Source organism: Balaenoptera acutorostrata, chromosome 1, assembly GCF_949987535.1.
Source record: "Balaenoptera acutorostrata chromosome 1, mBalAcu1.1, whole genome shotgun sequence".
In the NCBI taxonomy this organism is placed as follows: Eukaryota; Metazoa; Chordata; class Mammalia; order Artiodactyla; family Balaenopteridae; genus Balaenoptera; species Balaenoptera acutorostrata.
The window spans coordinates 20,211,159-20,238,113 of record NC_080064.1 but is presented as its reverse complement, the minus strand read 5'-3'; the positions used below and the strand labels follow the sequence as shown (position 1 = coordinate 20,238,113).

The following is a 26,955-nucleotide window of genomic DNA, read 5'->3' as shown; positions in this document are numbered from 1 at the left end:
GCAGAAAGGCCAGGCTGCCATGGAGAGTTAGAAAGAATGAGCAAGGGGCCTGGAGCAGGAAGGGCTGGTGGGCAGAACATTTGCTTCAACCACCCAGGCCAAGATGGGGGCCCTGAGGCCCGAGAGGACGGGACCTGGCCCCAAACCCCTACCCTTTAGCCTGTTCCTGTCACCTTCCCGGACCCCGCTCTCTCTGTGCCTCCCCTTTCTCCACCCAGCCAGACAGTGGCCTCCTCCAGGTCCTGCTCCAGGAGCTTTCTTTTCAGCCTTTGCTCGGAGACATGCAGGAAGGGAAACCCCTCCTTGACAGAAGTTTTCAGGAGGAGGAGAAAAATAAGGTCATTTCTTCTTTGTAGCTCATTAATTCCAACCCACTAAATTCATTCATTCAACAAAGATTTATTGTGTGCCTGCTATGTGCCAGGCACTGTTCAGTAAACAAGTGGACCTACTATGATCATGCTTCGTATTGCACCTGTTTGAGGAAAACTGCAGTCCAGAGAAGTTAGGTGACTTGCCCAAGGTAACACAGCAGCTAAGTAGTAAACTGGGATTAATGTGTCTGATACCTGAGTCCTTGCTCTCTCCACTGTCGACTCTGTAGAGGTATGGGGCACAGAGAATAGAAGGAACTAGTTAGGTAAAGCCCACATAGATTACCAGCAGTCCCCAAGTCATTATAATTTTATCTCCTAAATATCACTGATCATCCACTTTGCTCCCTTTCAATCATTAACCCCCAGCCCCACCCAACTCCCCCGTCCAAACCACCTTCAGCTCTTGCCTCAGCACCTGCATTCATCTCCAGGCTGGCTCACCTCTCTGGATCCCCCTCCAGTCTGTTCCCCACGCAGCAGGCAAGGTGATCCATGTGAAAGGTAAACGCCATAGTGTCACCTTTCTACCTAAAATCTTTCCACAGTTTCCTGCTGCTTTTAGAATAATAACAAAACTCCTAACCATGGCTTACCAGGCTCCACATAATCTTCTCCAGCTTCATCCCTCTTCCTCTTACTCCATCTGCCTGTACAAGTCAGTATTTGGGTTATCTATTGCTGCCCAAAAAATCACCCCAAATCTTAGTGCTCTCTTGATTCTTGGGTTTGACTAGGCTCAGCTGTGTGGTTCTTCTGGGTCTGGAACCATCTGGAGGCATGACCGGGCTGGGCTTCCAAGGTGATCACTCACATGTCTGGTGGGTGATGCTGGCTGTTGCCTGGGAGGTCAACTAGAACTGTCAAATAGAGGCCACATAGGGCCTCGCCATGCGGCTTGGGATTCTCACTGCGTGCCAGCTGGATTCGGAGAGAGTGTCTCAAGAGTGAACTTTCCACAAGGTAAAAAAGCAAAAACTTCCCCCTCTTAACGTCAAGGCTCGGCCTGGAATTGATAGAGTATCACTTCCACCACTTTCTTTTGGTGAAGAAGTCACAAGCCAGCCCACGCTGAAGGGGAGGGGAAACAAGCTCCATTTCTTGATGGGAAGAATGTGTGGCCCTCTTTTGTCCACCACAGTCCAGCTAAGCTTCAGATCACAGAAACCACCGCAGTTCATTTAAGCAGAAAGGAATGTAATACAGGGAAACAGTGCTCACACACTATTGGGAGGGCTGGAGAGGTTGGTCCTAGGCTGAGCTGCCAGAAATGATCCCCAGAGTAACACTGCAGCCTCTGTCATGACTGGGAAGCCGGGAATCTGGATGCTGCCACCACCACTGCTGGCTGCAGGACTATATTCTGCCCTGATCCCTGCCAGCAGGAGGGGTGCCCCCAGCTCTTCTTCTGCAATCACAAACAAGGGGCTAGACACTGAACCGTCTGCAACAGCAGCCGCAGAAAAAAAAAAACCCAGTACTCCGCTTGACTGAAAATCAGAGACGTATGGCCTCAGCCTTCCAGTCTTAACGTCCATGGTTGATAGAACCTAAATCGCATCTGTATGCTTGGCTTCAGAAGTCTAGCTTCTAGGTCTGTCTAGTACAGGAAGGCACACTATGAAAGATGCTGAGTAAGCCAAGCTGGGGCATCTCCACAGTCCTGGGCCTTCTTTCAGTCCCAGGTAAAGTGCTCTGTTTCCTCTTGCCACAGGGCCTTTGTACATGCTGTTCCCTTCTGCCCACAATTCTTTTCCCTCTCCTCTTCTCCCCCTCTTCCTCAGAGCCCAGCCCAAGTATCTTCCTATTATTTTCTCTCTCCATTTTTACAGATGAGGAAACTGAGGCCCAGAGAGATTAAGCAATTTGCCAAAGAGCACATAACCGGTAAGCAATGCAGCTGGAATTTGCACTCAGGTGGCCTGATTCCAGAGCCTGCCCTTAACAGATGATTATGTTATGCAAAGAGAGTTTACCTGCGTTAAAAGGCCAGGGGCAGGGCATAAAGCTGACCTGCAAACAAGCAAGGATGACACTTCAGCAAATGTTGACGAGCCCAGAAAACTCTGAGAGTGACAGGAGGCGCAGGTGGAAGGTCTCAGGACAAGGTCGGTGCTGTGGAGCTTGGCCCCGCTCCTAGAGAACGTCGATAGGCGGCATTTCAAATACCGCTGAGCTAGAGTCCACAGAGCCCTGACGCTGCCGCCATCCGCTAGGGAGCGGAGAGCAGCACACACTGTGTCAGGGGAGGAAAACATCTCGTGCCTCTCCCAAGAGGGATTATCAGTTTCAGTGGCAAAGTCCACAGTCCCAGTGGACAAAGTGTGCTCTGTGCCCATAACCTTAACAGGCAGAATTTTGTAGAGCAAAGAGATACTGCTGAGGAGAGGGGGTCATCATAAAAGAGAGGCTGGGGGTAAAATTGGTGCCCCTGCTTGCCTCCTCTTGGCAGCCAGTTCCCAGTGAAGGGAGCCAAGGAATCCAGAGGACCACAGTTAATTTTTTTAATATAATATGTCCTCAGTCCGTAAGTAGTGATTGGGATCATTTGCCCTCCCTAGGAATTCCTGGGCTAGAAGAATAGCATTCCCTCTTCCCTGGCTGCCATAACTCAGGTCCCTCTAAAGCCAGCAGATGCTCAGCAAAGGAAAAAGACAAGGCCAGGAAACCTGGGTTAGCACACTTGCTCTGCAACTTACCTGCTGTGTGACCTTGAGCAGGAAGCTTCTCCCCTCTGAACCTACTTCCTTGTCCATGAAATGAGGGCACTGGATGAGAACAAAGGGTTTAAACATTTTTTTCCTCTTAGCAACAAAACCCTTTGTTCAAAAAAAAAAAAAAAATCCCACATACTCCCATCCTCTAGTTAAGTAGGGCTGTAGGGAATCGGAGACTAGACCACTCACAACACCCACCCAGCGAGGCCCATCTGGAAAACCACGCAGAGATCATGTCTAAGGTTGCTTTGAGGCCTGACATTTTAGAAATGCAGGAGTAGTTTATGGGCACTGGAGGATTTATCTTGAGAAATAAAAAGGCTCCTAATACTGTGACTGGCTCATCCTGTGACCTGCCCACTCTACTTTCCCATCTAGAAACTGAAAGCTTTGGGCTCAGTGGTCTCTGCCGTCCCTTTCATCTTTGACAATCTAGGACTCTACCCTGGTAAGGTTATAGGAAAGTAAGACCCCTGGTGAGGAGGAGTGTATGAGGGGAAGAGGTCAAGGGCAGCAAGAATAAGGTGATTTTCAGAGATTCCATTTGGGGACAACCCAAAGGGAAGCTCAGGGAGGACTGAAGCTTGTAAGAGGCAATGAACACCCAAATCAGAACTCAGCTAAAGGGGTCATAGCCACAGTTTCTATTTTAGAAGGAACAGGAGAACTAGGGGTCAAGACACTAAGTGTGGAATGTAATGTATGGGATGGATGGAAGGATGGATGGATGGATGGATGGATGGAAGGATGGATGGATGTTGGATGGATGGTTAGGTGGATGGATGGATGGATGGATGGATGGATAATAGGTAAATAGGTAGACAGCGGAATGGATGGGCAACGTTCAGGAGAGCAGTTGTATGGAGGGAATGGGTGCATGTATTTGGCAGGTGAGAAGATACTCAGGTATATGGGCAAACAGGTGAACAAGTGGGTAAGTAAATGGATTTGTGGGTGGGCAAGCAGATAAACAAAAAGGTGGGTGGGCATATGGGCAGGCTGATGGATGTCCAGGTGGTGGGATGGATGGATGGATAGGTTTTACAATGTAAGAGGAGTGAGGGAATACAGTTTGATTGATTGGCTTGTTCAGTTCTCTTGGCCATCTACCCCATTTTCTCTTCCATACCCTACTTCTGTTCAGTCACAGACATCTGAAAGGTTTATAGTGAGTCTCTGTGGAAATCGTACCACTGGTCATGTATAAGATTATTTTATGTCATTATGAAATAATCTTAGAAGAAATCCAGATACAGCTGAAGTAACACTGCCTCACATAGTAAGAAAGATATTAATATTTCCTTTGAATCCTCTTTGAATCTTTCTGATGATCTTGTCAAGGAGCAAGTCCCGTTTGGTGCTATCTCATCTTTAACAACTTGCCAACATGTTAATCTCTTTTTTTGACAAGAGAAGGTAGACTTTGGAATCAGAACCTTAGCAGATGGTGAAATGGAACATTATTTCATTTTCATTAGGTTTAGTTTTACTGTTAGTTTGTGTATATGACACAAGTTGTTAGGATAGTTTACAAAGGGTTTCACTTTTAAATGAATGTATTTAAGTAAAATGAGTCGGTTACATGTAAAGTATTAAGTGAATAGTATTTATCACTGGGTTAAGAGATGCCAGATATGGCAAAGTTCCCGAAGATTATGAATGTTTAGAAAACACTGGTAAGCAGAAATATGATCTGGTCATGTTACTTCCTGCCTTATCGTCTGCTCTAGATGCTTTGTGAGCGGACCCCTGCCCACCATCCAGTCTCTTCTGTGCCTCTTCCCCCTCCCCACTCTGATCCAGGCACACAGAACTTTTTTACATTCTATCAACTTTCCAGGCTCTCTCTTGCCTTCAGGACTTTAAACCTTTACTTCCCTCTGCCTAGAATGCTCTCCTCCTCCCTCCTAGTTGGAGAATTCTGACTCAGGACTCAGGTCTTGGTTTAGATGTGGCCTCATCCAAGAAGCCATCCCTCATCCTCCCAGCACGGTCCTATGCTTTCCTCGCTGTCCCTCCCCCCCAGCATCCCCCACGCCTTCATCACATCACTCAGCGCATGACAAAGAAACTGCCCAGTTAGCTGGCAGCGCTGCCTATTAGAAGGGGAGCCCCTTGAGGACAGGGACTCTGTCCAGTTCACCCCCCACTTATTCATTCAGCAGTTTGCTGAGTGCCTACTTAAGGGCCAGGCGCTGTTCTAGGAGATACAGCAGTAAACAGGACAGAAAAATTCCCTGTCTTCATTCTAGAGGGGGGAGTTGGACAAAAATACAAAACAAGTAATGTTTTAAAAGGCACATATATTCTATACACAATTTCAGGTTGTAACAAGTCCTCTCAATAAATTAAAACAGAGTTAGGGAATTTTTTTTTTAAAGATGGGCAGTGATGGGGACAGTGGCTGCTATCTTAGAGTGGGGTCAGAAAATGCCTCTCTGAGGAGGTGATGTTTGCACAGAAACCTGAAGGAAGTGAGGGGAAGAGGGACAATAGGGACAGCAAGGGGGAAGACCCCGAGGTACAAACAGGCTCGGTGTGTTTACGGAACACAGAAGGGGCCGGAGGGGCTGGAGTGGGGTAAGCTTCCAGGAAGCAGCTGGGCTGTGGCCCCCACTCAGGATGTAGGGACGAGGCTCCCCCAGGGCTGAGACCATGCTCTGAGCAAACAGGAGGGAGGATGCCTTCTTTGCCTGAGTGCCAGCCAACCCCGAGCCCTGCCTGAGAGACCGCCAACATTTGCAGGGGTGCTTCCTGTTAACATTTACCTTGGCTGATGTTTATTAATTGAATCTATTAATAGACTTTTTTTTTTTTGGCCTCTCCTAAGGAATAACTTCTAGAAGAAGCCTTTCTCCCCAGTTATCCCCTGCCTCGCATAATACTTCAGAAGTGTAAATTGCTTTTCCATCCCTTATCTCTTGATCTATTTGTTTATTCATCCATAACACACGTCCAATTTATTGAGCAGGGAACAAGACAGACTCAGCTCCTACCCTCACGAAGCATATATTTTTGATGAGAGACAAGTCTGAAGAGGCTTGGAGGCTCATTTTCTTCCCACCTTTGGTAGCTTAGCAGAGAGCTGGCTTGGCTGCACCAGACTAGTCTGCGGGCAACAGCCAACCCCAGCTTTGGTGGGTATCCGTGTTCCTGCCTGCTGATACTCTTCAAGACTCTACTGCATCCTTGGGGTGCAGCCCTGGGCCTTGGCAAGCGTACTCCCTAGTGTCACTAACACCCAGACATCCCTTGTTATATTTCTTGTTACTTAGAGAAATTACACGTTCCCTCTTACCTCTTTGGCCAACAGTCCGGAGTGGGTCCTTTCTCTTGGCGACGGTTGCACGTCCAGCTGGCTGGCTGGGGCACGCCCCTCTGCAGGAGCACTGGCCCTGTGGAGGACATGCCTGCCATGCTGAGAACCCATGAGGGGGATGATGAGAGCTCAGGGCACTGCAGACCCTACTATGTCTCTGCCTCTGAGTTTTCCCCCTGCGATCTCCATATGCACCATGTGCTGCTAGCGCTGTGTGCATGCCCTCTGCATGACAATTCCAGTACAAGGAGACAGGAAAAAGGAAGGACTCTACATTCTCATAAGTGTTCTAGAGGAGATGACCAAGTGCCATGGGTGTAATTTAGGGCTTGGCCTGCGGGTGTCAGAGGCTGGGTTCTCTGGAGGCAAAATCTGAGATGGAGGTCAGCATTGTAGGTGCTTAGCAGGGAGTGTTCTGAGATCAACACCTGAGGAAGGGAGGGGCAGGAAGGGAGGGGCAGGAAGGGAGTTGTCTGGAGTTGGTCGGAGATGGCTGCAAGGAGGTCTTTGATTCCTCTCCTGCCATCAGTCCCTCATCAGTCACTGGATGTGGGCAGCCCTGAAGCGGGTGACCGCTGAAATGTGAAGGCTGCCTGCAGACAGCGCTCCAGACCCAGGGCACCAAATCTTTCACTGAAGGGTGATCAGGGCTCATGTTATGTCCACCACAAAGCACTTCAGGAAGGCTGCCTAGAGGAAGGGGCATTTCGCTTTGGGGATGCAGGAGTGGGCAAGGAAAGAAGAGTGGTCCAGGCAAAGGGTCAGTATGTAAGAAGACCTAAAGGCAAGATAGAGACTACATTATCAGGGAGGTACATGACCCAAGAGGAAAGCAGGTGGATCCTTTTTTTATTTTTTTAAATGATTTTTTAAATAATTAATTAATTAATTAATTAATTATATTTGGTTGCATTGGGTCGGTTGCTGTGCACGGGCTTTCTCTAGTTGCGGTGAGCAGGGGCTACTCTTCTTTGCGGTGTGTGGGCTTCTCATTGTGGTGGCTTCTCTTGTTGTGGAGCACGGGCTCTAGGCACGCAGGCTTCAGTAGTTGTGGCTTGCGGGCCCTAGAGCGCAGGCTCAGTAGTTGTGGCTCATGGGCTTAGTTGCTCCGTGGCATGTGGGACCTTCCCGGACCAGGGCTCGAACCCGTGTCCCCTGCATTGGCAGGCGGATTCTTAACCACTGCGCCACCAGGGAAGCCCAGGTGGATCCATTTTAAGATGAAGAAGCAACAACAGAGAGGCCAGTGGCTTCCTCCCAAATAAGGTTACAATAAATGAGGGAGCCTAGCTTAGATCCACAGCTATGGATTCTGAGTCCGGAGTCCTTCCACCCTCTCCGCATTTGGACAGCAGTACTCCCCTGGCCACTTCCTTCTCCTCTTTGAGATGCCACTTCCTTCTCCACTCTCCCCCTCCGAGCCTCTGTGCACATAGGCCCCACAGCTCTGCCCAGTGAAGCACTAACGTTCCTTCTAGGTCCAACACAAATTCTGCCCTATGAAGGGCTCCTGGGCTCCCACTTGGGTTACATTTCAGGTCAAGGGTTAGTTTATTGTTTGGAAAGTAGAGATCAGTCTGTGGCCATGGTTCAGCCAAGGACTGAGGTCAGGACTGAAATTAGAGCTGGCTCATGATTGAATTTCTGACCAGAGTCAAGTTGATTGGGGGCTAGGTTTAGAGCTTAATCTTTGGTAAGGGCTCAGCCTGGGACCAGGGGCAGGGCTCAGTCTGGAGCTGTGATCAGGCCTTGGAATGGAGCTGGGGGCAAGTCTCAGTCTAGGGAAAGTTTGGGATCTTAGCCTGGAACCTGAGTCAAGGTAAAGCCTTGGGCTGGGGCTCAGGGATGTGAATCTGCGTCTGAGACTGGATTAAGGACCTTCAGGTCTCTGTCTTCCCAGCCCCTGAGGCCTGGAGGCAGAGCCCTGCCCAGGAGTGGGCACGAGAGGCCCAGCGAGCCCAGACACAGCCCAAACTGCACCGCCACTGCCATGCTGGGCCCCAGATCCCGCCACCTGGTGTATGGGATGCAGGGATCTGGGTATGAGACCCTTGGGAACGCTGTGGCACTGCTGGAGCCTGGTGTCTGTGGGGAACGGTCTGCACACATCGATGGGGCCCCAGGGCAATCAGAGTCAGCTCCCAGGCAGGCCCAGAGATGGGTGCAGAGAGGGGAGGTAGCTCAGGCTGCGGTCCCCCCAGCACGACTATCATGGGAACCCCAGTGCCACTCATCTTCAGAAAGCTGGGCCTCCGCATCAACTGCCCACAGTGAGTCCCCTGGGAGTGGCCCGGCCCAGACTCATGAGAGGACAATGGCCAGGGGTAGAGGAAAGAGCCCTGGGCTGGGTGTTGGGGTCCTGGGCGCCACTGCCTTGCCTCCCCTCTCTGGGCCATCGTAAAATGGGAATAAAATAAAGTAAGAAAGGTATTTGACAAATGAGGAAACTGACAATCAGAGAGGGGAGGGACTGACCCCTCAGGACCCATGAAGAATGCACACACGTGCAAGGCAGTGAGCCAGCATTCAGACACCTGCCACGCTGAGGGCACTGGCTGCCAGCAGCATCAATCCACAGAGAGGAGCCCGGGCATGGGTGGTAACACGGAGCTGTTGCCTGCTGAGCCCTGATTCCCGCAGCCCCTACACCAGAGAGGCTACACCTTCAGAATGGAGAGGGAGGAATGAAGCACTGACACCTGCTACCACATGGACGGACACTGAAGCCATTATGCTAAGTGAAAAAAGCCAGACACAGAAGGCCACATGGTGTGTGATTCCATTTATAGGGAACGTCCAGAACAGGCAAATCCATAGAGACAGAACATAGATCAGTGGTTGGTAAGGTGCGGGGCTGGTTGTGGAAGATGGGGTTGAGGTGTTTAATGGAAGGGAATGTCCTTTTGGATGATGGAATGTTTTCAATTTGATTGTAATACTGGTTGTACAACCCTGTGACTGGACTCAAAACCACTAACGTGTACACTTTAAATGGGTGAATTCTATGTTATGTGAATCATGTCTCAATACAGCTATCATTTTAAAATGAGGGGGATTTAGCCTGGGATGATACAGAAGTTCTGGAGATGGACACTAGTGGTGGTTGCACAACAGTGTGAACGTACTTAATGCCACTGAGCTGTACACTTAAAAATGGGTAAGATGGTAAATTTTATGTTATGTATACTTTACCACAATTTCTTAAAAATAAAAAATTTCTTTTTAAAAAGATGGAGGGGGGAAGTATCCCAGAAGAAGACCATGGAACCCCAAATACTCTAAGATACTAGAGTCAGGACACCAGGAAAGAACCAGCATCCCTGCTGCCAGCCCCCCATGTGGCGTAACACACACACACACACGCACGTGCGTGCAGGCACGCACACACATACACACTACTCTCCAAGTCCCATAAGCCTGGTGGCTGGGGACAAAGGAAGGAAAAGCTTTGAATTGCCTCTGGGACTGGGATTTCAAACAGATGGCCTTGTAATAACAAAGTGACCACAGCACCCTGGGATCTGCCACCGCACAGCTGGGGCCAGAGATTGGAGAAAAATGAAACCGTTTCCTGTGAAGCCCCCTGTATGCCGAGAGCTCCACAAACTGCTACAGATGCTCCATGTCAGCTCTCCAAGGAGCATAAACTACTTGAAGGCAGGGACCACTGGGTCTGGCTTGTGCTCGGGGCTCCACACAGAGCCGGGCACATCGTGGGTCCTCAGTCAACATATGATGAAAGAAGGAAGAGTCTCCCCCATGAGACAGAGAAGAAACTGAGGCCCCGGGAGGCCACAGCCCTACCCAGGGCCACACAACCAGGTAGAGGTGGAGACGGGGATCAGGACCCAGATTCCCAGCTCCCTGGCCCAGGCCGGCACCGGGCAGGACTGGATTCCACCCAGAGCCCCTCCTCCAGCTGTGCACATCTGTCGGCCTCCGCGGGATGAGGCAATTGCCCAGGAACCTGGCCAAGGATGCAAACATCCAGGACAGAACAACCGGAGGCGTTTCCAAGGGGTGGGGTCGGCAGCCCAGGGCCAAGCCTTGGTCCCCACAGGGCTGCCCCCTCCTGCCTGGCTCTGGGAGCTGCATTCCTAAGGCCACACCTCCCCTGTCACCCCAGTTCCTCCTGGCTGGGAGGCAAGAGTCCGAGGATATTGTCTTGGACAGCTACCCGCTGGGGGATGAACTCCGCAGGCGCCTGCCCCTCTCTGGGTCTCAATTCCCCTTCAGTGTGATCAGGTTCCATCCAGCTCTGCTGGTCCTGCTCCTGCAAACTGCATGGTCCTTGCTGACACAGACTTCTCAGAACACTCAGCCCTGCCTTCAGGTGCCCCTGGTCTGAAGGGAGAGACACTCCTCCCTTAGAAGCCCCAGTCGGAGATGGGGGCCATAGCCCTGCACACAGGGCGTCCTGATATGTTGGAAGAGATAACACTCCACTCGCAGAAGCCTCGTCTAAGGAGGGAGACTCCCCGCCCCGACTCAGGTTCAGAAACTCCTGGTCGGATGGGGGAGACCTGGGCCGCCAGCAGGAGGCTCCTGGGTCAATGCTTGGGCTTTGGCTGGCTTCTCCCTCCCTTTCAGATGCCTTCTCCTCTTCCTAGTTGTGGGGCGAGGGGGCTCACACCTCTGTTTCTCAGAACCCAGCATCTCTGTTTACATAGCAGTGGGCACCACCTCAGGCTGTTGGCTGCAGCCAGCTTCGTGACAGATGGTCCATGTGCTGAGGCCCACCAGAAAACACACGTTCCTGACGCACCGTTTGCTTTTGGTGGCTCAGCTGTGTCTGCCACCGTCCCCAGGATGGTGCCCCCTTGGTCCAGGACCTGTTCCAGGCAGGCCAACAGCAGTAGCATCTAGAATTAGGCAGCGCTCAGACTGGATGGGTTCCTCCCACCTCTGTGACGCCCCATTTAGGGCAACCCCTCCAGAAGCCTGGCTCTGAGGCGTCCAGCCTGGTCTTCACAGTACCCCAAAAGTCTGGGGTTATTACTGATAAAGAAACTCGGAGCTTGTTTCCCTAACTGTAAAATGAGGTTGATAGAAGTAATACCGCTCAGAAAATAATTGTGAAGATTAAGAGATAATTCAGGCAAAATGTTAGCACGGTGCCTAGCCAAGATGAATATTTGCTGTTTTATGATTTTGTTTTTTCTCCTGCTCAGCATTCAAACCCCTTTCTTGTTTGGGGAACTCCCCTGTGGGGTGAATCTTAGAGGAAGGCAGCTCTGCCCTCCCATTGCAGAGGCTGACATGCCCACGGGTCAGTAGGAGCAGGCAAGTGACCAGACTCCGTCCGTCAATCAGGAGCCCCACCTGAATTCAGGGACCACTACGGTGCTACAGAGGACAGTCGGGGCGGGGGTCATTCCTGGGGACCAGAGGCCGTGCCCAGGCCGTGATGCCCAGCGAAGGCGGCCCTGGCAGCACCACCAGAACCAGACGCTGCCTACACGGGCCCCTTGCCTGTGTCCCGAGCGGCCAGCCTCCTTCACATCCGCCTTTTCCCTGAGCCTCGCTCTCAGTCGATTCTGCCAGCTCCTTGGTGTCCTTCCAATAAGTTCCTGTTCTGCTTAATGAGCATCAGTTTCCATTGTTTTCAACCAAGAAACTTGACTGGTTTGGAAATTGGTCTGAGGGGGTAGGTTTCAGACAAGACACCCTCAGGGAAAGGAAGGAAATAATAATCTATTCTAGTTGGGGCTGAAGGTGGTGAAAATCCAGTTAGTGTCCAGGATGAGAATCTAGCAGCCTGTGGTATGTAGTGGTGAAACAGCTAATTAAATTAAATTAATTAATTAAATTATGGCCTGTGGCCATCTGGAAAAAAGTGCCATTGAAGGCAAAGCTGTGAGGGCCTCAGTGGCCGCAGCCATTGAACACAAGAATGGCACGATTTCAAAGATGGGGTGGCTGCTTCTATGACACTAGACAATTAAAAGAAAAACAATAACAAACTTCAATACCTAAATTCTTGACTCAAGGCATGAACTGGAGCCTAGGAACTTTCTATAACTGGACTAAAAATTCTCTTATCTTTTACTGCAGTAGGATTAAGTTTGTGGAAAACCAAATGCAAAGCATGATCCTTTGCATTGTCAAACTACAGTGGCGGTTGAGTTCACAGCCTCTTCTTCCTCTGCCCGCTGCATTCATGCTGGTGGTTCCTTGAGGCTGACCCTGGGTCCTCTTCTCTTCTTACTCTGCATCCCCACAGCACATGGGATGCATTTGGCTGCAAGCAACAGAAAACTGCGACAGTGGAGGTCCAGGGAAGGCAGACTCCTGGAATGCACAGCTCCCGGCAGCTCCCAGTGCTGTCAGAGGTGCCCATGCTTTTCTCTCTCAGCTCTGCCATCCTCCGGGTTGACTACATCTAGCGGTGCTGGAGCTGGTTCATGATGGCTTGCAAGAGGTGATTGTGTGTATCCTAACTCTGTGTTCAGTGGCATCATGTTGGCAGTTTGAAATTGGCTATGGAGGAGATATTTACACCATGGAAATCAGCAAGCGCTACAAATCAGGGCTTTTTTTTTTTTTTTCAGTTGAAGAGGAAAAAACACCAGCACATCACTGGCTTTATCCTAGCTCTCATTCCCTAAGAGGTGGCAATAGAGCCACCTGCTTGTGTAGGTACCCAGGAGGGAGAGGAAGAGGGAGAGTATGAGGAGACAGAGAGGGAAAGGGGAGGAGGAGGGGGGGAGATGGGAGAGGCAGGGGGGTGGGGTGGTGGGGAGAGGGAGAATCTCCCCTGACTCTGGAACCAGGCCGGCTCTCCAGGCTCACTGAGAACCAGCAGCAGGGGAATGCCATGACCATGCTTGGCTGAGTCTCACCAGAACCCCTCTGGAGCTGGTGCGTGGGATCAGCTGCCACGAAGAGCAAGGGCTCTGTTGGGGGCAGATCTCTGAACAAACTGGGTCCTTCAGGGAATGAGGAAAGAGGAAGTGGAGGTGATGGGTGGCAGCAGTGCCCACCATTCTCTCTTGAGGTGCCCACCCACACCAGTGGCTTCACTGATGACCACCAGAGCTAGACCCCCGCCCAGACATGTGTAACTGACCACCCCTGGACATCTCACCTTGGAGGAGAAGAAGAAGAATCCTAAGAGCTAGTGCACATAGCATTGACCATGTACCAGCTGCTGGTCCAGTGCTGTCCGTGTATCAGCTCATCTAACTACACAAGAGCCCTAGGAGACGGGTTCCGCTGTGGATCTCATTCACAGGTGAGGAAAATGAGGCTCCGAGGGGTGGTGTAACTTGCTAGAGGCCACAGATGTGGCGCTGGGATGGGGAACCAGCCACCTGGATCCAGGTCCTTACTCTGACCTCCACTGTTCCCTGCCCCCCACAGGAGCCTCTCCCCAAGCCTGCTTGAAGCTCTCCTCTTCCTCATCGTAACTGCAACTCAATGTTCAGGTGTCACTGCAGGCCGGCATCAATGTTCTAGAGAGATTTCCACCCTTAGCCCAGGTCAGACACCCGTCTATGGCTGCTGCAGTGAACTCTGACCCCCCCGGGGGCACTGGGCTCTGTAACTGTCTGGCTTCTTGTCTGTTTCCCTTGAGGGCAAGAAACGGGTCCTACTCATCTCCACAGGCCCAGTGTCCTCAGGCCGGGAGCCGACACACGGAATGGGTGGGTGAGAGCCCTGCCCCAGGCCCTCAGCTCCCTTCTCCCCACTGCCAGATCCCTGGGCCCTGGTGGTTCTGGAACATGCAGACCCCTATCCCCAACCTTCCAGGCAAATGTGCTGGCAGCCCCTCCGCCACTCCGCCGCCCAGCTGGGTCTACTTCATACGCTCAGCACAGATTTGCTTACCTCTGCTTCTCAGCCTCCTTCTTGTTTTACTCTTTTATTAAGATTCTAATTAAATAATTCTAATTAAATGTAATGAGCTGAATCGACAAACTTACTGCAGTAAAGCTGCAGCATTCAAGACATCCTCTCCCGATCTTTCCTGGGCAGTGGAATTGAGATGGCGTTTGGCTTTTTCTGCCTGGGGGTGACTCAGCAGGGCTGGGACTGAATGCCATGCTCACAGGACATCGCCATGGGCCAGAGCCACTGGCGGGACACCCACGGCCCAGCTTAGGCCTCCCCTGACTGAGGCACCCTGCAGCCATGCTTTAGGCAGAAGTCAGTCTGTTCTTAGAGCCCAAACACTGGCCTGGCCACAGTGGCCCTCTTCCGGTCTGTGCCTCAGGCCAGCCTGATGCCTCTGCCTGACAACACATGGCCTCCTCCACACCAGGAGGGGCAGGCAAAGCCTCCAGACCTATAACTGGGGTTTGTTAAACACGTGGGTGTCCGCCTCTCCCTTCAGCCCTGCTCTCTGAAGAGGAAGAAAGGCCTGGACCTGAGGTCCGACCCCTGCCCTTCCATGTGGCCTTAGTCAAGGTCCATCCCCTCTCTGGGCCCCACCCCAGTTTCCACCAAATGTCGGGCTGACAGGGTGTGTTGAGTGAGGCCTGGCCTCAAATCCTGGCCCTGCCCCTTCTTGGCTGTGTTACCTGAGGCAAGTCACGTTGTCTCTCTGAGCCTCAGTTTCCTCATCTGTAAAATGGGACCAACATCACCTACTCTGCAGAGAGCTGTTGTAAAATTACCTTAAAACAAAAATTAGGCACAGACTAAGTGCTTGATAAATTATAACCATGAATCATCCTAATCCATCTCCCCTTTGCCACAGCAACCCTAGGGGGCTGAGAGAGGACCCAGGTTAGGGGAGCTGAAGGGGGGAGGCAGAACTTTTAGAATCTTCCCAAACCTGGCCCACCTTCCTTCCCACTCTGCCTTAGACCAGACCCACCAGCCAGCATTGGGGACACAGTGCCCTGGGGACCCCAGGCAGGACTTTATATCCTCCACTCACAAGCCCTGCCTGGGCAACAGCCCCGTCATAGCAGTCTCTGAGCTTCTACCCACACCTGACCTCACTGTACCTTTAGACCACCCTTCAGGGAAGGCAGAGTTTGGTTCATGGTCCCATTTCACAGACAGAGAAACTGAGGCTCAGAGAGGGGGGTGGTGACAAACTCAAGTCAATCAGGCAGCGGTGGAGTCAGGACTTGAACCTGGCTCTCTGGCTCTGACACCAGGGAGCCACTAACTGCCACCTCCCCCTGCAAGTGCCAGGTGGCTGGGGATACTCTGTGTGTCCTAGTGACCCAGGCCATGAGACCCAATAGCCCTGGAGGCAGGCAGGGCAGGGCAACTGCCCCAGAGTTCAGAGGAGGATGGGGAAAGGCTGCAGAGCAAAGCTGAAGAGCCAGGCCCCCGTTCCTGGGCTGCCCCAGGCTTTCCTGGTCACCTGGCCTCCAGCCTCAGGCCCTGCTCCTCGGCAGAGTAGCACTGACTTTGGGGTCAGGAGGACCCTGGTTCGGTCCTGGCACTGCGTTCACCTGTTGTGTGATGGGCTGATGACCTCACCTCTCTGAGCCTCGGTCTCTTCACAGTGTCAATGGGGTGCATGCTTGTATCCCCAGAAAAAAATGGTGGGCATTATGGATCTTATGTCACAGGCCTGTTTAAGTTTCCTGGGGCTGCTATAACAAAGAACATGTATCCCCCGCTTTTCAAAAGGATACTTTATGCCACTTCGCGTTTACAAAAGACCTATGTTAGTTCCTGTTTTCACTAACTGAAAGACATCCAAAGAGGATTTTCGGGGACTTCCCTGGTGGTCCAGTGGTAAAGAATCCGCCTTCCAATGCAGGGGACACGGGTTCGATCCCTGGTCAGGGAACTAAGATCCCACATGCCGCGGGGTAACTAAACCTGTGCACTACAACTACTGAGCTCGCGCGCCACAACTAGAGAGCCTGCGTGCTGCAAACTACAGAGCCCAGGCGCCCTGGAGCCCCCGTGCCACAACTAGAGAGAGAATACCCGCATGCCACAACTAGAGAGAAGCCCAAGCACCGCAACAAGAGAGAAGCCCCTGTGCCACAGCAAAGAGCCTGCGCCGCAACGAAAGATCCCACATGCCTCAACGAAGACCCTGTGTGCCGCAACTAAGTCCTGACGCAGCCAAAATAGATGAATAAAATAAATAAAGAGGATTTTACCATTTACGAAAAAGCAAGAATAGCGTTCAGCGTTTGTTTTACAGCAGCCGTCATAGAAGCAGCGTGCACCTTGAGGGGTGAGAGTGGCACCGCCAAGCTCCTTCCCGGGAAACTACCCTCAGCATCTCAGCATCAAAGCATCTCAAGCCACTTTAGCTTTGAACTGTGTCTGAGAGCATCTGTGCTTTAACTGGATTTATTTTCTGCATCTGTTAGCAAGATGTGTCCTAAGTAACTGCTTCTTCGCTTTACACCATTTCAGCTTACAAAAGGTTTCATAGGAACTTTGGGATAACGGGGAAACCTATACCGCAAAGTGGGTGGCTTAGAACAACAGAAATGTATTGTCTCACAGTTCTGGAGGCCAGAAGACCAAAATCAAAGTGCCAGCAGGGCCGTGTCCCCCCCTTCACCTGTAGGGGAAGATCCTGCTTCGCCTCTTCCAGCTTCTGATTGCCCCGGATATTCCTTGGCTTGTGGCAGCATAACCCTGGCCTTCACATGGCCTTCTCCCTGTGTCTCTTCACACAGCCTTCGCTCTGCACCTGGCTGGCCCTGTGTCCAAATTTCCCCTTTTTATAAGGACACCACCCTGATAACCTTGTTTTAATTGATCACCTCTGTAAAGACCCTGTTTCCAAATAAGGTCACATTCTGACGTACTGGGGGTTTGGACAAGTCTTTTGGGGAGGACACAGTCAACTTAGGCTGCAAGCTCTTTTGCACACACCTGATCCTTATAGGCAGGCCAGAAATGAGTGTCCTCACTGTACAGATGAGGAAAAATGGAGCTCAGGGAGGGGAGGTGACTAGTACAAGGTCACACAGTGAATGAGTCACAGAGTCAGGGTCTGAACTTCAGTCCCCCGAGTCTGGTGCTTTTCCACTGCCCTCTTTAAAATTTAAAAGGAGAAAAGAGGGTCCAGAGCTATCCTTTGGGGTCAAGAATTTGATAGCCGTGTGGCATCAGTAATAACAACCACCACTGACCAAACTCCTACCAGAAGTCAGGCACTCGGCTTTATATTCACTGTTGTCACGCTGCTACTTTTGAAGTCACACTGCCTATTTCAAACCCAGGCTCTCCCATTCCCGCTGAGTGACACTAGGCCAGTAACTTCACCTCTCTGGGCCTCAGTTTCTTCTTCAGTAAAATGGGGACAGCATCCACTCTAGAGGGTCATGGTGAGGATTTAATGAGGTGATTCATACAAAGCCCTTAGCACAGGGCCTGGCACATAGTAAGTTCTCATTTAATGCTCATAATGACATCATGAGGTGGCATCACACTCTACAGAGAGGAAACCAAGCCATCATTTGACCAGTTATGAACTAGTTACTATGTCTAGTAAGTGACAAAAGTGGGATTTGAACCCAGGTCCCTCTGACTCCTAATTCTGTGCTCTTTCCACAGTGCTGAAGTCCTGGCTTTTCCTGAAGGCCTCCAGGCTTAGGAATCTGACTCTTACTGAGGGCTGGCGGGGCCCAAACTTCAGACAGTCTTCCTAACCAGGTGGTGAAAGCTCTGGTCCAACTCGGTCCCTGTGGAGGGAGGGGGGCCTCTGGGTTTAAAACACTGCCGACGCGGGAACCAGGGGCTGGGCGTCCTCCCTACTTCAGCTGTCAGATAACCCCACGGGACAGACCTTCAACCCAAGTCCCCAAGAAGCATATGCCAAACCCCCTGGGTGCCAGGGGCATCTGTTCTGATTTGCTGTAAAAATTAGATCTGAGCTCTGCAGAACGTCAAGAAAGCAGGGGAACTAGATAGTAGTGAAGGGGCCCAAATCAAAGACATTCCCCATTGCTGCCCCCTACAGACAAGCAGGCACCCACACATGCGCAAAGAAATACACAGGCCTGCTCCCCACCAGACCAGACGTCCACATGCTCACGTTCAGATACGCACGCCTGCAGCACAACACAGACCGCAGAGCTGACACATGCTCACTCCACACTCCCAGAGGAATGACACACGTGCCTGGGGACGCTCGCACTGCAGCCTGACGCCGGCAGGGACCTGGAGACACCAGCCCTCCATATCACACAAGGAGGCACAAGCCCGGGACCCAGACCCCCAGACTCGGGGACGCCTCAAACCCGGGCCTCTGTTGGAAACAGAGGAGGAAGTGCGTCCTGTTGTCAAGCTCCCACCCGCCCCTTTTCTAGCCCTGAGCCCGCTTTCTCTTGGGCCTGACCCTGGACGACTGCCCCGGCCCCCGGGGGTCTCTGCAGCCTCTGTGATCTTGTCTCTCTCTGCACAGACCACCCACTCCATCTCAAGCAAGTCAGAAGCCCCCGCCCCTGCCCCAGGTCCACGGCGCCCACCTGCTGTCTGACCTCATCTCCCAGCTCTCTCCTTCCGGCCACACTGAGCTCCTCGCCCCTTCTGTTCTCCCACATTTCACTCTCCCACCTGCCTGCGGCGGGGCCGAGGAGGGGGCACACTTGCTGTGTCTTCTGTCTCAAGTGCTCTTTCCTCCCACTTCCGTTAGGCCCTTTGCTCAACCCTCCCTGACCTCCCACCCCTGTATAAAGCGGCACCACCCGCCTCCCCCTCTATCCCCAGCCCTGGCTTTCTTTTTTCTTCCTAGTACTGAGCACCACACAGATTACTTTTACATATTTGGGGAGCGGGGAGGGTCAGTATCCCCCTCCCCCAGTGGAACGCAACTCCGTGGGATGGGATCTTCGTTGTTTTGTTTGTTGCCACGCTCCAAGCACCCGGCACCCAGCCTGGTGTGTATGCTTGGTGCTCAATCAATGGGTGCTGAATGAATCACCCCTGACCGCCAGCCTGGCTCAGGGAGCATCCAGAGGCAGGGCCCAAGCTGATGTGCAGACAGACCTGGGGTCCAGCCCTGGTCCTGTCACTTCGCTGCACAGTCTTGTCTCTCACACGGCTGTCGTGAGGATCGAAGATAACACGTGTCAGCTCTCAACACAGCATCTGACAGTCCACACGGTGGTGAGGTTTCCTCTGGCCCAGCCACCCCGGTTTCCCTGTCCCCCATCTCCCACAGGAGTGTCAGGGGAGGACGGGGTGCCCGGTGGTCTCAGCGCCTTCTTCCTTCCTTTCTACGTGCCCTCTCGGGGGCTGGACGCCTGTGAACCACTTTTCACACCTCCCTTGGCCAGCAGGCTTCACATCGGCTTCTGCCAGTGAGATCGGATTGCACAGAACCAACCCTAGGAGCAGAGAGCTGCCGGGCCACTGGCTGCAGCTCCCTTGGCTCCAGCCTTTTCTGATTCCCTGAACCCTTGTGGGGCCTCCTTCACACCCCCAACCCTCCCAGTGGTTTTTGTTTTTTTTTTAAATGACATCGGAGGAGGTCAGAAATGGAGTGACATCCTGCCGAAGTTTTTTTTTTTTTTTTTTTTAATTTATTTATGGCTGTGTTGGGTCTTCGTTTCTGTGCGAGGGCTTTCTCTAGTTGTGGCAAGTGGGGGCCACTCTTCATCGCGGTGCGCGGGCTTCTCACTATCGCGGCCTCTCTTGTCGCGGAGCACAGGCTCCAGACGTGCAGGCTCAGTAATTGTGGCTCGTGGGCCCAGCTGCTCCGCGGCACGTGGGATCTTCCCAGACCAGGGCTTGAACCCGTGTCCCCTGCATTGGCAGGCAGATTCTCAACCACTGCGCCACCAGGGAAGCCCTCCCAGTGGTTTTGTGAGCCGAATCTATTAAGAGATTTATTTCCTACTTGAAACAGCTAGAGTGGAAGGTATTCTTGCCTGAATCCTGACTGGATATCGAAGTTTCTGGAGTTTTTCCTGGGGCACACTTTGATGGTAGGGAAGGGCCAGGGCGTGCACTTGGGTGGCATCAGGGTGGAAGCTGGTGGGACATGTCTCCTCCCCCTTTGCCATCTTTTTTATTTTTCGGGCTGTGTCGCGCAGCATGAGGGAATCTTAGTTCCCCGGCCAGGGATCGAACCCGTGCCCCCTGCAGTGGAAGCGTGGAGTCTTAACCACTGGACCGCCAGAGAAGTGCCCGCCTTTGCCATCTTGGGTGGGGCCACAGCCCTGCGGTGAGACTGGTCCTGCATGTCCCCCCTCCCCCAGAAGCCCTCACAGCAATTGACAGCCACAGTGGGCGGAGTTCTCAGCACCTCGCAAGTACCAATTCATTCATTAGCTCCTCAAAACGTCCCCGTGTGGATGGTGCTGTTATCATCCTATTTTATACACGAGTAAACTGAGACCCAGACTATGAAGTCAATTGCTCTTCAGTCATTTACATGCCTAATAAGTGGCAAACCTGCGGTTCAAACCCAGTCTGGCTCTAGGGGCCATGCTCCTAATCACAGCTCTCTGCTCTCTCTTCCAGGCATCTGTGCCAGCAGCTCGAGCAGCAGATGAGACCTTGGGGCCCTCGAGGAGGCGCAGTGAAGAGACGGGTGATAAGCTGATGCTTATTACGTGCTTGAGAATTCACCAAGGCCCTTTCTCCTGCCTCTTCTTATCATAATCATTTCCACTTCCCCACAAGCCCCACAGACCTTGAGCACATCGGCCCTCCCAGCACATGTGGGGAAGGGACCTCTCTCTCTTCTCTATGGGGTGGATGGGGGACAGGGCGTGGGGTCCCTGGAAAAGAATAACACTCCCATCTCAGCTCTGCTTCTCAACTGCCCACATGGCCCGTCCCTCCGTGGGCCCCAGTCCCCAACTGTAAGCAAAGAGGGTGGGCTGGAGGACCATTATGGCTCTTCTAGCTCTGAAAATTCTAGACTCCTGCTTTGAAGACATTTTGAAAATCAAGATCTTTGGTCAGGTCAGAGGAGTGGACCACACGTTTTACTAAACCAGGCTGGGCTGGGCGTGCTTGGCTGCTGGCTGTGTGATGGAGACCCAGAGAGCCAAAGCCCAGTGTGCATGGGGAAGTTGACCATCGGGTGGCTTTGCCTTCAGAACAGATAACCTGCAAAGTGGATCTTTGGGCTGCAGAGACTCCAGCCTTGCCTGCCGATCTGAGGCTGCCCCTGCTCTCAGCAGGGTCTCACAGGAAGCTGGGCTGGTTGTCCCCCTTTTGATGAGCTGACTCGAGTCACTGACGGCCACTCTGTGCCAGGTGCTACGCTGGGCACTGAGGTTCAGGTGAATCAGACCCAGGCCCTGGCGTCTCAGAGCTCCCAACCTTTCTCCCCTCCTTCAAGGCCCAGCTGGAACACCCCTCTTCCAGGAATTCTCCCTGGCTTCCAGCTCTGACTTCTAATGTCCCCCTGGTGTGGTACAAACCTAGCCCACACCCAGGAGCTTTCCAGGGCACCAGGACCCACAAACCCTGGACTGTGAAGAGGTCAAGACAGGTCCCGGCAGCCCTACCCCGTGCTGGGGCTCAGGAGTTGTGGTCAGAATTGTCGCTTGGCAACAAGGACTTATGACACAGCCCACATCTGTCCTGGCTGGAAGCAAAGGCACCAATTTGACCCAGCACCCATGTGTTGGGCTCAGAAGCTCCTAAGTAAGCAAGGACATTGTGTTGTCCAAATGTTCCAAGTAATCTGCAGAGGGGCAGGGTCACCTTGCGACAGTGGAGAACACAGGGGCTCTGCATCCCAGGCCCGCCTCTTCCCAGCTGTGTGAGGCTGGCAGGTCACATAAACTCTGTGGGCCTCAGTGTCATCGTCTCTAAAATGGGCTAATAATGCCTCCTAGCACAGTCACTGTGCAGCAGCTTAAACTAGTTAACGGGTTCAGATGCTGCCAGTGTTCCAGAGATGTGTTCTTCTCCTTCCCGGGCCCTCTGAGGCTGGCATTCACCACCCCAACACACTGAGTCTGCTCCCAGAGGACACCTTCCCCCTCGGAGGGACACCAAAGCTCACTCTGGGCCTCCGCCCACCCCACACAAACATAGGCTGGGCAATGCTGGCTGGGGGCAAGACAGGGCCCTGATGTGATGAGACACGCCCTGCCGAGTCCTCAACTGGTCATGTCCAGAGAAGCAGCCCCAAGGGCACCCCCTAGCAGTGGGAAAGATCTGTTTCCACCAGTCTGTGAAGACGGCCCCTGCCCCAGGTACCTAGCCTGGCCTGGGCCCTGCTGCTCCCATCTGTGCCATGGTAGAGGCTCCCCAGAACAGGACATGGGCAGCTCGGCTTGGGTTTGCCCTTCACTCTACAGGGTAGGTAGTGCCGTGGAAATATACAAGCTCTGGCGTCAGGCAGACTGGGGTTCAAATCCAAGGTCCATTCCTTACTGGCTGTGAGACTCTGGTCAATTCACTTATCCTCCCTGAACCTCAGTTGTCCCATCTTGAAAATGGTGCTAGGACCACCCACGTCCTGGCATGGTTGTTAGACTAGTATCTCTGATGTTAGGTATAAAGGACTAACGGGGCCTGGCATGTACGCCCTGGGGAAAAGCTCACTCCTTGATAACAAAGAGGCCACCTCTGTACTCCGTGCACAGGGAGTGGCAGAGGCAAGAAGGCCAGGTGAAGAACAGACCCCAGACAAGCACCGAGGGCCCAGAATTCGACCAGATTCCCTCTCCGGGCTTGTCAGAAAGTCCTTGGAGAGATTTAATTGGGATGGGCTCTCCCCCTGGGAGAGGAGAGCCCAACATCCACCCAGTGAAGCTGAAGGTCACATCAAATCTGAAAGGCGACTTTGTTCTCTGCAGCTTCATCCGTTATGCATGAAAGAGCAGATGGCGAGTGCTCAGGATTCATAATTTGAGACATCCGGAGACTAAAGGCATTGGCCAAATTTAAACCGAAAGACGGACTTGTTGGGTGTCTTCTCAGATTATGGGAGAAGAAGAAAGGAGAGAATTTCTTAGTCATCTACCATCCACTCAGAATTCACAGCCAGTCTGCCCGATGAGGGCTGATATCAGAGGTCTCCGCCCCTGGGTTCCGGATATTTTTATGATCACTGTGTGAAAGGGACAAAGAGATAAATGCCCGAGGAGACCCCCACTGGAGCTTGACGAGAGCGGCCTTTCTGTGCGGCTCTACAGGAGGCCACAGGCAGCATGACTGCAGATGTGGCTCCCGGGGGATCAGGACGTGGCAGAGTCAAGGGCCACAGAGATCCGAGTCTGGGCTGTGGTCTGTCAGGCACTGGCAGCAGTGCCTGCAGCCTCAGTTCCTGCAGCAGGAAAGGGAGCCAGTACCACGGGGCTCAACAGGAGCGCCGCGATGAGCTAGAGTTGAGAGCCTGGCACGGCCTTGGGCACAGACGAAGAGCTCAGTTAACGGAAGCCCGCGTTATTATCAATTTTACTTTGACTTCCTTAAATGTATTTGGTCCAAATTGCCGTTTGCTTTGAGATAAGCTTTGAGCCATCTAAGTACATCACCAACAATATGATAACTGTCACCCGAATCTCACAAAACCCAGGGAGGCAGAAAGGGTGGTGATTGTTGTACCCTTTTCCCAGATGGGGAAACTGAGGCTCAAGGAAAGAAGTGACTGATCCAGTGTCACAGCCCCAGGTGGCAGAGCCAGAGCTAGACCTCGGGTCTCCCAAGTCACGAAAACACACTTTCCTCCACCCCCCCACCCTAGTCCCCAATCACACCCAAGCCACACGTTCTGAGTCCACATGGACAGGGAGGGTGTCTGGACTGCTGTCCCCAGCACTGAATCCCAGGCCTGGTTTGTGTTTAGCACAAAGTCTGTCAAATGAATAAATGTCATGGACTCATTTGAGAATGTGATGGAAATGAGAGACACCATCCCCAAGAAAAATGTACGTGTGGCCACACGCATAATGTACATTTCAAGGGGTCACAGACCCTGGTTAGGAGGCCTTGACCTAGGTTTTCAGAGGCCTCTCCAGTGCTGAGTTCACTAAGCTATCCAGAGATGACCTCATCACACAACCCATCTGCCTGGTGGAAAGGGGGCCCTCTGGCTTCATCTAGGGGATCACAGACCATTATCCCCCATGTCTGGGTCTGTGGCCACCACTGCTCCAACCACCCAGGGCAGGGGCTGCCCAAGGCCACGCTCCTACGTGGCCACCAGGACACTCCATGCAAGTGCTCTTTGTATTTCAAAAAGAGAACATTTATTACTTATTTTTTTCCTCATTAGAACTTCCTTTACAGCAACACAAAGTAAAGCACAACAAAACTTATCTGTAGACACAAGGGGAGCACACTGACCACTGTTGGCCAGAGATCAGATGAAGGTCCCATGGAGACTCACACAAACACAGCACAGCCTTTCTCAGGGCTCCTGGACCCTTGTGCCAAGGGTGGCCCGTGTCAGGCCCAAGCCCTGCTGCCTCACGACAAATACAGGGGCTGATACCAAGGAGATCTGGGGTGGGCAGCGGGGGTGCAGGAGCTGGGCCAGGGAAAGGAAATTATCCTCACATTGTGATAAAGGCAATCCCACCCCACCTCTCACCCAGGCACTCCTGTCTCTGTGTTTTGATTCAGATGCTTAGATACGTAGATTCTAAGAAACGGTGTGTTTCCTGGGCTGGTGAAACCTGCTCCAACTATCACCAGAGACTTAAGCTTGGTAAAGCCAGGCCTGGGAGGCACCTGAGGATGAAGAATGTGCTGGCGGCTTTGCTGGGAGCCCCATGGGGGTGAAAGGGGAGGAAGGGAGACTCTGAAGACAGGCTGCCGCTGGTATGTCCCCGACCTGGGGTCGGAGCATCAGGAAGGAACAGCGTGATGCTTATGAAGTTTGGTTTTGTTTCACCCTCTGAATTAGCAGACTTCAAACACTTCCATTTTCACAGAAATCAACAGCGAGATAGCCAGCAGGGCACACAGGCTCATGCCAGTTATATGAGTAAAGGCACCAGATGGTTTGTTATGAAACACATTTTGGTCAGAAAATAGCTGGGGCTTTTTGGTTCCTGGGAGGGCAACAAAGCTAGAAAAAAGGAGGTGTGAGTTGTGACAGGTGTGGGTGAGAAGGCAGCTTTGGCACCAGATCTGGGTTCTACTCTTGACTCTACCCCTTCCACGCGTGTGGTCTCAGTTTCCTCATCTAGAAACTGGCAACCAACCATTCGCAAACAAATCTAGGTGTTAGGTTTCACGCACTATCTCAGGAAGTATGGGGAGGTGGGGCTCAGACCGAACAGCAGCGCGGGAAAACCTTCATCCCCGTGGAGGGGGAAGGGCAGGGTGGGAGCTCTGCAGGAGGCGGTCACACGGATGACCCCACGGTCACAGGCAGACTCTGGGAGTCCAGGGCAGCCAGTTACACCGGTTCCAAGCACTGATGGGGACTCTGGGCCTCGTCTCTCGGAAGAAGGGCAGAAAGAAAGCTCTACGCAACAAAGTACCATCGAGGAGCTGGGGGCCACACCTGCTGTGCGTGCTTTAAAGTGCCTGCCACGTGTTGTCTTTGGTCAGGGGCTGCCCCTCTGTCTCTGAGAGCCCCCAGGGCCAGGAGCCCAAGCCCCGGCCCGCTGGGCCCCCCACGGAAGGCGGGCTGGATGTCACGGTCTTCTCCCGAGGCTGTGTTGCCCTCCTGTGCTCAAAGGATGACAGAAATGAACGATCCGACTACTTTCAGTAAGGAGCAAGGGCACCTCCAGGGAAATCTGGGCCCTTGAAGAGAAGGGACGAGAAATGCTTTGGTCACCATCCTGACACCCACGGTGGAGCAGAGCTCGCTCAAGAGAGGGCAGAAAGCTGGTTATAACACTGCGCTGGTGCCTGATGCAAAACCAGCTTCTGAGTTGAACCAGGAGTCACTGAATAAATATTCAAGGCATCTTTCAGTTCTTAGAGAAAGAACGGGGTTAAAAAAGAATCTCTACTTCCCTCTGCTTGACTGGCTGCAGCTCTGATCTGCAGACTGACAGCGCTGCCGACTGAAGGACAGTGGCTGGGGGTCCTGGAGCTGGCCCCCGCCCCCGACGTGGGTGGCTTTGGTTTGTCACGTGTCCTGCCAGCCCCAGGCCTCAGAAGTTGAAGAGGTCGTCCGGCTCGGCGCCACTGCTGTCAGGCTTGTCCCAGTCGACAGGCGAGAGGCACTGGGCGTAATGAATGTCCTGTGCTGTCAGTCCAGTGTCCAGGACCTGAGGGTTCGTCCGAGATTGGGCAAGCCTGGAAGGCAGAGCTGTGTGAGCCGGGGGCCCAGGCAAGGGGCTGTCGGGGCCCCGAGGAGCCGGTCCAGCCTAGCCAGCACCAGGCTCAGAAGTGAGAGGACGTGGGTGGGAAAACGGCAGGACACATGGCCAAAGAAGCAAGACCCGGGATGTCAGGAGAGGTGGCGCCTCTAACCAGAGAGCCTACCCTTGAGGGTCAAGCGGCTCAGAAAACTGTGGGGCAGGCAGTGGCGTTCCCACCACGGAGAGGCTGGGGCACCCACACCATCCACAGCTCCATCAGGAAATGCCAGGAAAGAGGAGAAAGGGCAGCGCTGCCAGGGCAGAGAGGGGCATGCGTAGGAGAGAGCCTGGGGCAACCATGGAAGACCACTGGCTTTAACTACGTTCAACACAGTGCTGTTCACAAAGTAAATTCAAAAAGGGGCACA

General features: G+C 52.8%; 1 protein-coding gene and 1 long non-coding RNA gene across 6 annotated transcripts in view; one reads left to right on the top strand and one right to left on the bottom strand.

Moving 5' to 3' along the window:
• Positions 1–438: 438 nt before the first annotated feature.
• LDLRAP1 (low density lipoprotein receptor adaptor protein 1) overlaps positions 439–26,955 on the bottom strand; it is a 48,120-nt gene continuing 21,603 nt past the window's right edge. For 2 of the 5 annotated variants that reach the window (XM_057552375.1, XM_057552380.1), the window contains exon 9: positions 22,589–26,522. In XM_057552375.1, coding sequence (XP_057408358.1) covers positions 26,378–26,522 — 145 coding nt within the window. In that variant the 3' untranslated portion in view covers positions 22,589–26,377. Of the gene's footprint in view, positions 599–797; positions 2,511–3,073; positions 3,143–22,588; positions 26,523–26,955 lie in introns of those variants that run through there. The other 3 variants (XR_009009194.1, XR_009009195.1, XM_057552390.1) reach the window with 3 other exon arrangements.
• LOC114237252 (uncharacterized) lies at positions 814–22,589 on the top strand. Its single transcript, XR_003622947.2, has 4 exons — positions 814–878; positions 2,207–2,261; positions 17,904–18,002; positions 20,817–22,589. It is a non-coding gene; the product is annotated as an uncharacterized LOC114237252 (long non-coding RNA).